Source organism: Nelumbo nucifera, chromosome 1 (assembly GCF_055504915.1).
Source record: "Nelumbo nucifera cultivar China Antique chromosome 1, China Antique-T2T, whole genome shotgun sequence".
Taxonomy (NCBI): domain Eukaryota; kingdom Viridiplantae; phylum Streptophyta; class Magnoliopsida; order Proteales; family Nelumbonaceae; genus Nelumbo; species Nelumbo nucifera.
Genome location: NC_142649.1, coordinates 116,237,852 through 116,252,103, shown reverse-complemented (window position 1 = coordinate 116,252,103; position 14,252 = coordinate 116,237,852). Strand labels below are relative to the sequence as shown.

The window sequence follows — 14,252 nt, the reverse complement described above, 5'->3', positions numbered from 1 at the left end:
TTTGTGTCGAGCCAATCATGATGGGGTCTTTAGACAGATACAATGGAATGTTAAAAGATTGTAAGTTAATTGCAATTTGAATGTAAGGTAAAACTCTTTTAGGAACTAATTATGTATTCTCTTGTTGTGAGCTTTTTGTTACGAGTCTTGAAGCACATCCAGGTAGAGCGGAGCGGCCTGAAAACTGAAAAGAAAGCAGTAATCGTGCCTACTACCTCTATTACTAAGCCTTTCACTCTTAGTGTCAAAAAAATAAACGTTTTACTTCTGAACTTCACAAATGGATGTACAGAAATGACAGCACGTGCACGCTCGACGGAATGGAGATGAATTGCTTCCACAGCACAATTACCGCTCTTCTGAATTAAATTTGTTCCAAGCCTCCTGCCATGATGCCAAGTATTTTGGTTATGAACGGATTTAGAGTTACGAATATCCAGCGAAAAACAACAGAAAAGTAATACAATACAAAGCAAAACCCTTTATTTTGTATTATTTTATATATGTAATTTTGTACATAAATACATGCAAGTTGAAGGATTTTCATGTTAAGGTGTTTATGCCTTACACACAAGCATGTATAGCAAAAGAATAGACGGAAAAATACACCACCACTAAGAATTCTGACCGTAGACTGAACAGTCATTCTCCCAAAATAAAACAAAGTGGTACATTTTTGTCAGAAAGCGTACATTTTGACTTTGTTCACTTTCACTTGCAGCCCTAAAATATATTTTGTTGTTACTGTGTCCCCCACAGCCCCACTAACTCAAATTCGTAATCAATGTCATCCCACATATTTTAATATTTTAAGAGTGGAAGCTTGAGCCTAGGCCTCGTAAAATGCAGGAATCTTACAATACCACACTACCTTTGTTTAAATAACACAGGTCCTATTTTTTAACCTCTAATCCAATTTATAAACTTTGAAATTAGTATTTTAAATATCAATAAAATTTATATTTGTTTTCTTAAATGCTTGCTTCTTCCATTTCCCGAAATTATCAACGTAAATCCCAGTAATTCACAATTTACATAAATTACTAAAGTGTTTCTTATGTACTTATACCTTAAAATTATTTGAAGCTTAGATTCAGTGTTAGTAAGTATTATTTTATTTTATTTTTTGATCAAGGGGGATTATTGAATGTATTTCCACCATATCCGTGTACCCAAAACTAGCTAACTTGAGAGAATTATCCGTTGAGATTTCAGCTGGGTTGGCTAATCAAACTTTTATCTATCAATCAACGCATCACAAAAATGGCATACTTTCAACAAGTAAAATGAGTGTAATTTATCCAAAAAAAAAAAGCCGTGTACCCAAAACTAGCTAACTTGAGAGAATTATTCGTTGAGATTTCAGCTGGGTTGGCTAATCAAACTTTTATCTATCAATCAACGCATCACAAAAATGGCATACTTTCAACAAGTAAAATGAGTGTAATTTATCCAAAAAAAAAAAGCCGTGTACCCAAAACTAGCTAACTTGAGAGAATTATCCGTTGAGGTTTCAGCTGGGTTGGCTAATCAAACTTTTATTTATCAATCAACGCATCACAAAAATAGCATACTTTCAACAAGTAAAATGAGTGTAATTTATCCAAAAAAAGCAACTAAAAAGTGTACAACTTATCTCTAGATTTCTTCTTGTCCATGTCCATGCTTATAAAAAAAGTTGAAGTCCGATAATTATTAAATGAATGTAATCAGGATCATCATATAGGATTAGGGCAGATCCCAAGCATGGGTATTGATTGATTCTCATATATACATAATTAAGATTTCCCTAGTGTGTCACAGTTTAAGTTATCGATATTGCTCGCTTTGGCTCCATAAAAAACTTGGAGATTTGCTACTTTTTATTTGGTCATAAAAGATTTCCGTTACAAACTAAAGAGTGCAGGATATAAAGTCCAAACAGAAGCAGGAATATTGGATAAAACCAAACAGAAACAGAAAGTAGATTAGTAGATCAAAACATTGCTAGTCCGAGATTTGTCCACGTTCATCATGGACAAATCTAAGATTACTGGAGATGTGACAGTTAAGATTTAACACATGTAAGATATTTTACTCAATAAAAAAAATAAAAAGCTAAGATGCTCTAACACAAATCTGGATACTATTCATAATATAACCCAGTAGGAAAATTTTGTGGCTCTGCACAAGGGAATGATGTCATGGAGCATTTGAGAGGAGAGATATCACTTGTAAGTTATTTAACTATAAGATAATGTCATCGAATAGCAAGGAGTTCAGACATTTTCTCAGTTGATGATGATGTCAGACAATTGCAATCGGTATCCACTTCTAGTTGGGTTTGGTTTAAGATTCTGATACCACTATTCTCACTGTACAGGTGAAAGGTGATCCAGAAGTGGTTCTTGGCTAAATGTCTCCACTCTTTTACTGGTCCTCATTCACTTAATCACCTTATTAGCTAAGGCTAGATGGCTACGCTGCGAACATCTCCAGCTGCCAACTCCAGTAGTTCTATCATAGTTGTCAAAGGCAATGCCTAGGCAACAAGGCACCCTTGGAGACTCACCTCACTTGAACACCAAGCAGTTTTGTATGTTGTGTAATAAAATACTTTTATATTTTTAATTTTTTGAAATTATAATTATAAAATAGGCATTATATTTTTAATTTTTTGAAATTATATACTAATTTCTTTTTATTGTTTTTTATTTTGTCTAATTTCTTCTTCCACCTTTTCTTTTCTTTTTGTCCTATAACAAAAATAGGGCTTCAGCCCCTATATTTTTTGAATTTTTTTTTGTTTCTTCCTTCTCTTCTCATGAATATGTTGATTTCAATACCTTTAACATGAACTTTATACTTTTCTTATGGAAATTATGGATAAATTATTAAGGAAATATGGTTATGGAACCTAGGGAACTACCCTAGGATATATATTTTTTACTTAAAAAGAATCCATCGCCTAGGTGACTAGGCGACAAGGTGCCCCCCTGTCCCTAGCCTTGCCTTGGTGCCTTGAGAACTATGAGTTCTATGTCCAATTTGGTTTTCAAAATTCCATATGAAACAAACAATGGTCATGCCAGATAAAAGGGAAACTTGGGCAGTCAAACTCTGGGACAAGACAAGCCTGAATCTAAGTGAACAAGGTCTAACCCAAACCCAACCCAAGAATAACTAGGACTTCCTCAGGTTAAAGACAATCTGTATCGGGGTTTATCTGGGCTAGTTTTATATAGAATGCTGACAGTTATAGGTTGGAATTTTTACCATATTTGTATGTGATCTTTGGGGGAGAGCTACCCCCGCGCCGTGTATCCCTTTCCTTGTCAAAAAAAAAAAAAAAAAGAAAGAAAGAAAGAAAGAATGCTGCTAGTAGTAAAACATGATTTAATAAAGTTTGATAACAGGTCTTCTGAAGAAAATATGACACTCAGCATTTGATAACATTCTACCAAAAAAAAAAAAAAAAGCATTTGATAACATTCCAATTTAGCACATATTCTCTTCCCAGAATACCAGAAGCATTATGAAGCATTGCCTCAACTACTGTGTTTATTTGAACAAATTCCTTTTTGAAAAGAAGGTTCACTTCAAAAAGGCCCTGATTAATAGTCAAAAGAAACTTATTTCAAAAGATTAGTACCTATACGATTCAGTATATTAAATTTATCACCGTAGAATGGTCAGCTATTCTTTCTCATTAGGAGTTTGTCTTACCAAAAAACATATATGGTTAAGTTACCATCCTTAGACACAATTAGGTAGAGCTTGCCAGGACCCCAAGCCAATCCAGCTCAACCCCAACCTCAAATCAGTAAAAATAAAATGCTGAACCTAAGTTGGATTGGGTCTTTTTTTTTTTTTGGCAAACAGGTGTGCTCAAGTTGGACCGACCTAAGTTGCACCCTTAAAATTTGATGCAAATTGAAGTACATAAGGCCACAAGGGCAATAGGAAGTCCACGGATCTTGAATGGCATAAGGAAAAGATAATGACAACATTTTAACAAAAGATAAGGGCAACACTGGGACTATGCCACCATTTTTTTTTTTTGCAATATAAGAGAAAAGAAAATCTACATCTCTAGATAAATTTAAAACCATGCAGATTACAATATCATGACTATGCATTATCAGTGCTGATGAATTTATTTCTAGATAATTTTTTAGTGCAATCATGATTAGTGAAATAGGAAGCCAGTGATGCACCTTTAGAAGATCAAAGACCTTCTCGCATATGTACTTCTGCTGAATGCTTGCACCCCTTTGCTGCAACTTGTCAGGATGAACACAAAGAGTGGCTTTCCTGTAAGCTTTCTTTACCGCTGCAGCTGTTATAACTTCTGTTAATGGAATCGGCTGCCAACCACTATCAGGTCCAAGGATCTGTCAGCAAATCAAATCAATTTAAAATAATAATGACTGATTTGCCATCTTTTCATTAAAGTCATATTGAACAATAATGTGAAAAGACATAGGATAATCAAAAGTGAAGGAAGGGGGCAAAAAAGGAGCAATATCCAGCTAAACATCACAATTAACATAACAAAAATCTATTACAGAATATCTGTGGTAATTAAGAACATGTGAGATACTTTTTAACCATTCAGAAAGATGATAAAATCTTTTTTAGTAACATAATAATCAAATACATTTTTAACAGATGAACTATTATTATCCAATAAACTTGGAATATTGCATTTTTCATTGTTTCTTGATATTAATATAACAGGGCCATTTGACCACATCATTTAGCAATGCACTTATGCCTAAAATACATAATACTTAAGGATGAATCATTCATGTAATACAGTATTGAAGACACTTATTTTCATTATCCAGACCATTCATATGTTAGACTACTTTTAATGGTTGTAGCCTAAAGTTTGCACTAACGGCTCATCAAGAAATGGATGTGCAATCAATGAAGCAATATGCATCTGAGTAATTAGAAGATTCAGCTGGTGGAATCTGTAGGCAACAAGGCCCAGAAAAGCAATGTAAGTCCTCAGTAGATGATTAAATACACGTGTGGGCATCACTTATTGAAGGTAACAATGCAATATTATACCAGTAGATGATTTTACATTCCGATAAGAACAAAATGCCTTAACAGTAGTAGTTAATCAAACCAGGATGCAAAATAAAAGGCATAGAGTTGCTGAAAGATTGAATATACATATTGCAGTGTAGAAAGTAGTGCACGCAAATTCCCTTCTTTCCCATTGGACCACCTTTTGACATCAGCACCCAGGGTTTCTGCTAGCCTCTGCAACCAGAATAAGAATCAGGTACAACAATCCAAGCTTAGTACCATCCTCTCAACAATTTGGTCTTCTATAAAAAACAAGCAAGCAAATCTCTAGATTATATAAGCAAATATTTACATGTCTCTCTGCTTGCTCTCTCTGAGCGAGAAGGTCGCGCATGTTTTTCTCTGCTAGAGCTTTTGCCTGAAATAGGAAAATTGAAAAAAAAAAAAAAAGAACGGATTTATCTTGTTTCAGTTCAAACACACCCCTCCCCCCCCCCAAACTAAACACAAGCATGGCACATACCGCACGTTCAACTGTCCGTTGATGCCTTTCTAACCTAGCTTTACATCTCTGAGCTGATTCAACTTCTGCTCCTTGAAATTTCTCAGCTGCATGGGAAGCTTCATAGTAGAACAGAAACATAGTTTAGAACTTTATATTAACCTAAAAAGGAAATGCAGCAAAATTTTCTAAATGGACATCAAATCATGGATGCAACATTCTGCAAAAAAAAAAAAAAATCTATATATCTGTGTATGTGTCTGAATGTATGTATATATACAGTTATGTACCATCATGATTTGATAAATTTGGATATCTTGAACTACTGAAGGAACTTGAGCTTTGAAATTGTGGGTCCCGCAGTTCCTGCATTTGGACATATAGTCACCATGCAGCTGAAAAATATGCACCTCGAATAAAAGTAGAGAATGGTACTAGATAACTAAAAACTAATCATACTCACAGAGGAAGAAGTACTTTGCTTTATCCCACCATCTGTCGGGGTAGTAGAAAACTTATCAGAAGCAGATCGTTCCATGCGTTCTCTTGCCTCCATAGCAGCTCTCTCAGCCATTGCTTTCTCAGCAGCACGTTCCCGAGCCTCTGCAGTTGCTCTCTCCACTGCAGCACGCTCTAACCTAAGTTTGGCTTCCATGGAAGCCTTCTCAGCTAATGACCTCTCCCGAGCCTCTGCAGAAGCCTTCTCTAGTCTTTCTCGAGCCTCTGCCATTGCTCTTTGCCGAGCTTCAGCTGTTGCTCTCTCCACGGCAGCCCTTTCTGCTCTTTCACGAGCATCAGCAAATGCCCTTTCACGAGCTTCACGGGTTGCTCTTTCAACAGCCATCCTATCTTTTTCTCTTTCTCTTTCCCTCTCCCTCTCTTCTTCTATTTTTCTTAGTTGCTCTTTTTCCTGATCTATTTCTGTTTGCATCTTATCTTCTTTCTCCTTTGTTTCTATTGTAATGATCTCACTATAGCACTTCCTTTTCTCTGCAGCATAGCTTGTATTAGCTTCCTGAGCTACTCTTGGCATGTTTTCTTTCTCTTCTAAAACACTTCTCCTATTTTCATCCCACTCATTGACTGTCTGAGCAAGTCTTTCTTTTCTCTCAAAGTTTTCCTGAATACAGTCAACCTGATATTTTCTGTTAGATTCCTCTTTTTTATCTTGACCAACATCTGCTTCACATGCTCGTGATTTCTTCTCATTATCATCTAGTGGAAAGACCCATGTTGTATCTTTTATCATGTTTCTATTTGCTTCATGTGCACTGGCAGTCTGAGATGCTTTATTATATTTCTCAATTTGATCTTGACCAACATCCTCTTCAGATGATCCAAATTTCTTCTCATTATCATCTAACTGAAGGGGCTCTATGGCATCCTCCATTTTGTTTTGATTTATTTCATGTGCATTGGCAGATTCAGTTATGTGAGATCCTTTCAACCTTACCTTTTCATCTTGTCCATTTGCCATAGGAGTTGCTGCCCATTCCTTCCCCTTCTTTTCATGTCCGCAAGCATCTCTAGCTGAATCTTTTATGACTTCCTCTTTATCTGCTTCCAACTTCCTACTCATTTCATATCTGCAGGTTTCTTGGGTTGCCTCTAAATTTGTTTCTATGCCATCAGGATTAGAAATCCCACTCACTGCCTTCTGATTCATCTCCTTGTGTTTATGAGCTTTCTCACCAGCTTTTAGTTTCTTCTCATTTTCTTCCCACTCGCAAGAATTATTTTGTCTTCTTTCATTTTCTACTTGCTCAGAAGATTCCTTCTGCCTCTTTTCATCTTCATCCAGCACACAACCCTCTCTCCGTCTCTTTTCATTTTCTACCTTGTTACGAGCCTCTTTCGGTCTCTTTTCAATTTCTTCCTGTTCACAAGTCTCTTTCAATCTCCTTTCACTTTTTTCCCTTTCAAAAGCCTCTTTTAATCTCCTTTCATTGTCTTCCCTCTCATGACTCTCTTTCAATCTCTTCTCGTTTTCTTCCCTCTCAAGAGCCTCTTTCAATCCCCTCTCTCTTTCTTCCCATTCACAGGCTTCCTCCATTTTCCTCTCATTTTCTTCCCTCTCACAAGCTTCTTTCAATTTCCTCTCATTTTCTTCCTCCTCAAGAGCCTCTTTCAATCTCCTCTCATTTTCTTCCTTCTCAAGAGCCTCTTTCAATCTTCTCTCTTGTTCTTCCCTTTCAAAGGTTTCTTCCAATTTCCTCTCATTTTCTTCCCCCCTACAAGCCCCTTTCACTGTCCTTTCATTTTCCTCCCTCCTATGAGCCTCTTCCATTTTCTTCTCATTTTCTTCACTTCCACAGGCATCTTTCAAGCTCATCATCTCCTTTTCTTCTCTTTGATGAGCCTCTTGCATTTTCCTTTCCTTTTCATCTCTTTCATGAGCCTCTCTCAACCTCTTTTCATTCTCTTCTCTCTTAAGAGTCTCTCTTACTCTCCTCTCATTTTCTTCCCTCTCAAAAGCCTCCTCCAATTTCTTTTCATTTTCTTCCCTCTCACGAGCCTCCTCCAATTTCTTTTTATTTTCTTCTCTCTCTTTAGCCTCTTTCAATCTCCTCTCATTTTCCTCTCTCTCCCAAGCCTCTTTCAATCTATTCTCAAGATCCTCCTTCTCACAAGCCTCTATCAATCTCCTTTCGTTTTCTTCCCTCTCACGAGCCTCATACTGTTTCTTCTTATTTTCTTCTTGTCCATGAGCCTCTTTCAGTCTTTTCTCATTTTCTTCCATCTCACAAGCTTCTTTTATCGTCCTCTCAAGTTCTTCCTGCACATGAACTTGTTTTTGGTTCTTCTCGCATCCTTCCTTCTCAAGAATTTCTTTTAGGTTTTTTTCACTTCTTTCCTGCTCAAGAACCTCTTTATGTTCCTTCTCATTTCCTTCCCATTCACAAATCTTTTGAGCCTCCTTTAGTTGCTTCTCATGGTCATCCTGTCTGCATACCTCCTTAGCTGTTTTCATCTTCCTATTACTTTGCCCCTGTTCTTGAGCTCCCCAATCTGCTTCAGAAGCTAATCTCAAGTTATCTGTTGTTACAAATTCATAGAATTGTTTCTCTTCTTTCCATCTACCTGTTCCATCTTTCTGATTGCTAGATCCTGGAATTGATCTTGATTCCTTCATGTACTTTTGCTCTATAGATTCTTTAGGTAGATTTACTTTCCCCTTCTCTCCTAGATCAGGAGCTACCTTGGTGGCCCTCATGACTTTTTGCCCTTCCTCCCTAGAAACTCCTTTAATCCCACCATGTTCTCTTTCATATTTTTTCTGAGTTTTCTCTTCTTTGAATATGTGGGCCTCATGAGCAGCTTTACCTTCTCTCTTTTCTTTATTCTTTAAGTCATCTTTCAACCCCAGCTTCATCCGCCCTTGAAGACCATCCCTTTTTCTCTCCATTGATTCTTTTGCACTTTTTAGTCGTGCTTGAGCTTTCTCCATTGCTTCTTTCATAGCAGCTGCAGAGGCTGCAGCTGCTGAACTCACTTCTTCCTCTACATTAAAGAAATGTAGTGAGCTGTTGCCAGCAGCGCCTTCAAGATCACAATTTTCAGAAGTTTTAAGGTTGGGTGGCATCTTGTTAGCCAATTTAGGTGGTGGTCTTGATGGTGGTGGTACGTGGGAGGGCTGTGTCCTAAGGTTGATTTCAGAGACAGTTAAAAACACCTCATTAGGATTAGACCTGTTCCTGCCAGATCCTTGTTGAGGTTTGAAGTCATTCAGACACGTCATTGGTTCAATACTATATGTAGTGGGCTGTGACATGGTTTTCCTCAAACTTTTTCTTTCCAGTATTCCTGCACTGACATCCAAGTTGAAACTGAGATCATCACTTGCCCGGGATGGTGGTTTCTCACTGTCAGATCCATGCAAATGGGCACTTTCATCAACTACATATGTAAACCCAGGAACATCTGGGAGTTGGGTTGTGTCTGCTGTCCCACTTGTCCCATCTTCGTTTTTCTGATTAGCTTTATGAAATGAAACATCTAACTGCTTCACACAATTAAATGAGTGATTAAAGGTTCCATTTGACAAAACTTCATTGTTTTCTGAACAAGAAATATCTCCATTTGACCCTTCTGAAGGAGACCCTGTTTCAGCCGGTGTCCTACACAAGCAATGGAAATGGGGAAAAACAATGTTAGATCAAACATTAAATCCAAAATATTCTAAAAAAAAGGAAAAAGAAAAAGAAAAGGATCCTTGATATCAATGTATCATAAAGGACCTGGGAAAATTAACAAAAAGAAAAATAATAGTGATATAAAACCAGTGACCTTGAGGCTGAGTGATAATTCAGTGGATGATCAGAGATAGGCTAATTCTTATCTTTGGGGGATAATACAGCAGAGGCATGTATGCTGCTTCAAGACTTTAAAATTGAAAATTAACTGGCTTAGGAAAGCTAATGTTGTTAACAAAGATGACTCCACAAATGCTATTACTTGAACAACCTCTTGGAAACTTCTTCGCATTGTATACAATATTCAGGAATTTGCCTGTTAAAAAGACAATTGTCCCGGTTCCTAAGCTGACTAATGAAATGTGGACATTTTCACAAAAGGGTGAGTGCAGACTCTTTCTTATGTATTTTGATTTAATTGAAATTTTGTTTGGTATCACTATAAAGCTTCTCTGCAGCTGTATATCCATTTATTCTATTTTTCCTTCTTTTTCCAAATAGATATACTTTTTTTGAGAAAACAAATAGATATACTCCACTTTATCAATAAAAACATAAAATAATGATAATAAAAGAAAAAATAAATTAGGAACCAAAAGTAAGATATTCAACAGAAGCATACAAATGTAACCTTTTACCATTTTACACAGAAAACAATAATAAGTTAAAGTTGTTTTTTTCAGGAATGAAGTACTGTTTCTCCACCATATCATCAGGGTCATCTAAAGTATGATTTCTAGGCATATCTACAATTTGACCACACCATAAAGGCACAAATATATTTCATTAAGGTTTTTGGGCAGCATTGGGTGATTGCAAGTGATATGAAACTCCTAGTCCATGAATGGCTAGTGAAGAGCATTAGTAGGAGACACCATATCCTTAGGAATCTTTCTTTTTTATCAATTTTTGACAGATGACAAAAAAGAATTTTAGTTAAAATAATCAAAGAAGAACAAATATAAGGCAATTATAGAGTACAGATATTTATCAAAAAAAATAACTATAGAGTACAGATTAGGTAATGAAGTTTACAAATCTTAAGGTTCGCCAACTCCTATGCATAGCATATCTTGTATACACCATGCTGCTTGCACATGGAAGCTGAAAACAATGAAAATGGCAGCAGAAACAAAGAAGGCCATTCCCCATGTTGGGCCCATCTATCTAGTGTCTTGGGAGAGGTGGACTGAATATGGACCTACTTTTTGCATTTTTCTGAGCAATTGGCCACTCTCAGACTTGAACCCATATTCCCATCCTTGTTAGCCCAATATTTTACCATTACACGAAGCAATAACCCCTTGGGAAGCAGCAACAAAAAGTACAAAATTCATCATGTTGGGCCCATGGCACTCTTATTAGGAGTTAAAAAGGGTATAAGTGTTTCTTATTGTAATTGTGCAGGCATTTGATATTTCCTATTTTATAAATCTAAGTCTAATGTTACTTAGGAATTAGGCCATTGTTAATAAATATTAATATTAATATTTATAACAACATAAATATTAATATTAACTAAGGAAAATATTAATATTATTCTAATAAGGCAAATACACTATGATTCTTGAGGTTGTGTACATAACAGTTAGTTTTTGGATGTAAATAATATCAAAACTAATTGTGGGCATGAAATTGTAGATTTATATCTAAGGCTCAGTTTGGAAGGAGTACAAATGCAAATATGTAGAGTGCAAATCTATGTTTTTTGTATTATTTTGTATGTATTTGCACTGTATATATTTGTATTTGTACTCTTTCCAAACTGAGCCTTAATCTTTAGAGTGGAAATTCAGATTTGGCTAGATGTTTTCTTTTCCAATGCTCCCTAGCGTGTGATATCTTAAATCTGAAGATATTTCACCTCGGAGCCTTGAATACAAATTCAGCCATATTGTTTCATGGATGCACCAAATTAATATCTCGTATACACATTCTTTGTTTGTGTTAAGTTTTTTTCTTCACAACCAGAAGGGAAATAACTGTGCACCATGTTAAAATCCAGGATATTCAAGAGTCTTCATCCTTTTTACCTTTTTTGTCTTTCAGTTTTTCAGTGTGCCAGACGAGAGCAGAGCAGTTTCCATAAACAGAACAGAGTCCCCTTCCCCCAACACAACACATATACACACAAAGAAAAAAAGCGAGAAAAATAAAGTAAATGAAAAACAAGAGAGCTAAAAAACATATCATTGCTTCCTACTTGACCACACTTGGCGTGTCATTTTCCATAACGCGGGCACATGTTAATAAACTTCCAAGGAGCAAAATTTCCTCCACAAAGCCATGGTCTTTCCTTCACTAAATCGGTCCTATATAGTATCAAACCTATGATGGTTGGCCATGGTCCCACAAGCTTTCATGTTAATCGTTTAACTGGTTTAGAAGCCAATGGCTGACCCAAATTGTAACTACCAGTCTACCAGGCATGAATACTGTTCTTCGCGGAAGTCGGTTCAACTTGAAATTCCACCAACTACCGAGAACAACCAAGCAACAAATAAAGGCGCAGAAAAGAAGCCCAAGAACAAACATTTCTTCTCCAAAGTTCATCAACTAGTTTAGAGAACAGGAAAGAAAAAAAAAAAAAGGAAAGAAAAGAAAAGAAAATGAAGCAAAGCCAGAACTCCCAGAGGAGAAAAGAACATACCAGACCTCCTCAGAGGAACTCTCGTCTCCTTTTGGCTCCATAAACAGTTCCTCGTAAGAATCAGCGAAAGCTACAAAATCGAACCCGCCAAAAATTTCCGAGTAATCGAACTTTGAGCTTCGAACATCGAAGGAGATATCACCTCCGTCGACAACAGGAAGATCTAGAATCGGAATCGAAGAACCACGAGAAGAATGAAAACTGCCGAAAATCTCGCTGTAGTCTTCTATCCGAGACGTGAAAGTCGGAACTCCAAACTTGGGCGGACCACCAAAGACGTCATCGTAGACAGTATTAGCAGTGAAGCCATTTCCATTGGAAACTTTCTTCGAGAGAGTTACAGAGGCTTGACTCCTGTGCAGAGAACGTGAAAAATCCTCCATGGAAGCGAGCTCGCTAGGGTTTTTTTTTCTTTTTTGCTCTCTAGTGCAGACAGAAACAGAGAGAGAGAGAGAGAGAGAGAGAGACAGAGACAGAGAGAGAGAGAGAGAGAGAGCTCTGCGGAGTCAGAAAGGAGGAGCAGGACCAAAATCCAAAATGCGAAAAACAGAAGAGGAGTAGAGGACTTCGATTTTTTTATGCAAGAATAAAAAAACGGATAAAAATGCAGAGTAAATGTGGTCTTGCTGTATACCAGCTTTATAATAATAATCGGCGATCTTTCATCGACGACGGTACGTCAAAAGATCGGCTTCAAGGAAGAAGAATGGCCAACGAAACTGATAAGTGTGACAAATGACAAAAATAAGTTGTGAAGAAACACGACCTATTATTGGCCATCTTCACTTGCTTTCCAGTTCCCACCAAACTGTCCGAAGCCCAATGTAATCATTTTCTTATTTCTCTTGACCAACAACTCCATCGTAATTTACAGAGATGTCGTTGGATTCTATATTCTTGCAATTTGACAAAATTAACCTTCTAAAATAATCTTTTTCCACTTCACACTGCACGAGGGCAAATTTGCCCATTCAAATTTACCCGTATTCAGGAAAAGACAAAAATACTCTTAAATGACTTCTCATCCTTCCTGGATTTGCTAGTAACAAAACAATATATTAAGCACGTTACAATTCTCCACGTGGCTTTATAAAATCAGAGTGGATTTGCTGACTCGCTGTAAAATCCATCATTTAGGACGAGTTGGGATTTCCTATATATCTTCAACAAAACACGTTCCAACACCCTATCAAGTTGATCCTATACTATACATCTTAGCAACTATGGGCCACCATAAAAGTGGTACGGGATGCAGAATTTTAAATGATTTTGGTGTTAAAAGATATTGGGACTCATTTATGGCTAGTGTGGAGCAAAAACATTGACCCCATAGTTACTTACTCCCTATTTGATGATTAATTACTTGTTAAAAAGAAGTATTTGTTACTTATTAGAACTACTTATTTTAACAATCACCTAAATTGTTTGGTAATTCATTTTTCAAATCATTTATTATATTTTTAAGTACTTATTGGTAAGCTCTTTTTCTCATAAGTGTTTATATTGATACAAATGATAATTTTACCTTCCACTGTAGATTATTCAGATCTCTCCCTCTCCCTCTCATTTTCTTCACCAGAATTGTCGAAACTGCCAGAACTGTAGATTGGACAACAAAAAGACTCCTCCGATTGACAACCTTTACAAAATTCTCGGATTCCCATTTCCACCTCCCAAGTCTCTCTTGACTCCCTCTCCTTTCGTTGTCTTCTAGCTTTATCCCCAGCTAGTCCATTTGATATCTTAGCATCTAGTTTGCCTCCAACTTCATGCCTAGGAGGATTCGGTTGCTTCCAACTGATATCTTACAAGGTCCAACTCCTAGTGCTAAAACCCAGAACCATGAATTGTAATATGAATTACAACATGACAGACAACAGATTTT

General features: G+C 36.7%; 1 protein-coding gene across 3 annotated transcripts; it reads right to left on the bottom strand.

The window, feature by feature from the left end:
• Positions 1-42: 42 nt before the first annotated feature.
• Positions 43-13,227, bottom strand: LOC104601830 (uncharacterized). 3 transcript variants are annotated; one of them, XM_088893524.1, is made up of 8 exons: positions 12,368-13,227; positions 5,988-9,642; positions 5,815-5,890; positions 5,546-5,643; positions 5,375-5,440; positions 5,167-5,256; positions 4,197-4,373; positions 43-384 (listed from the first exon to the last, which is right to left on the bottom strand). In XM_088893524.1, the coding sequence occupies exons 1-8, from the start codon at positions 12,748-12,750 to the stop codon at positions 349-351; spliced, it is 4,581 nt and encodes a 1,526-aa protein (XP_088749650.1). In that variant the 5' UTR covers positions 12,751-13,227; the 3' UTR covers positions 43-348. The 3 variants fall into 3 exon arrangements, with proteins under 3 accessions (XP_088749650.1, XP_088749648.1, XP_010263615.1); XM_088893522.1 differs by lacking the exon at positions 43-384 and adding an exon at positions 3,351-3,589; XM_010265313.3 differs by lacking the exon at positions 43-384 and having other exon boundaries at positions 3,596-4,373.
• Positions 13,228-14,252: the final 1,025 nt, after the last annotated feature.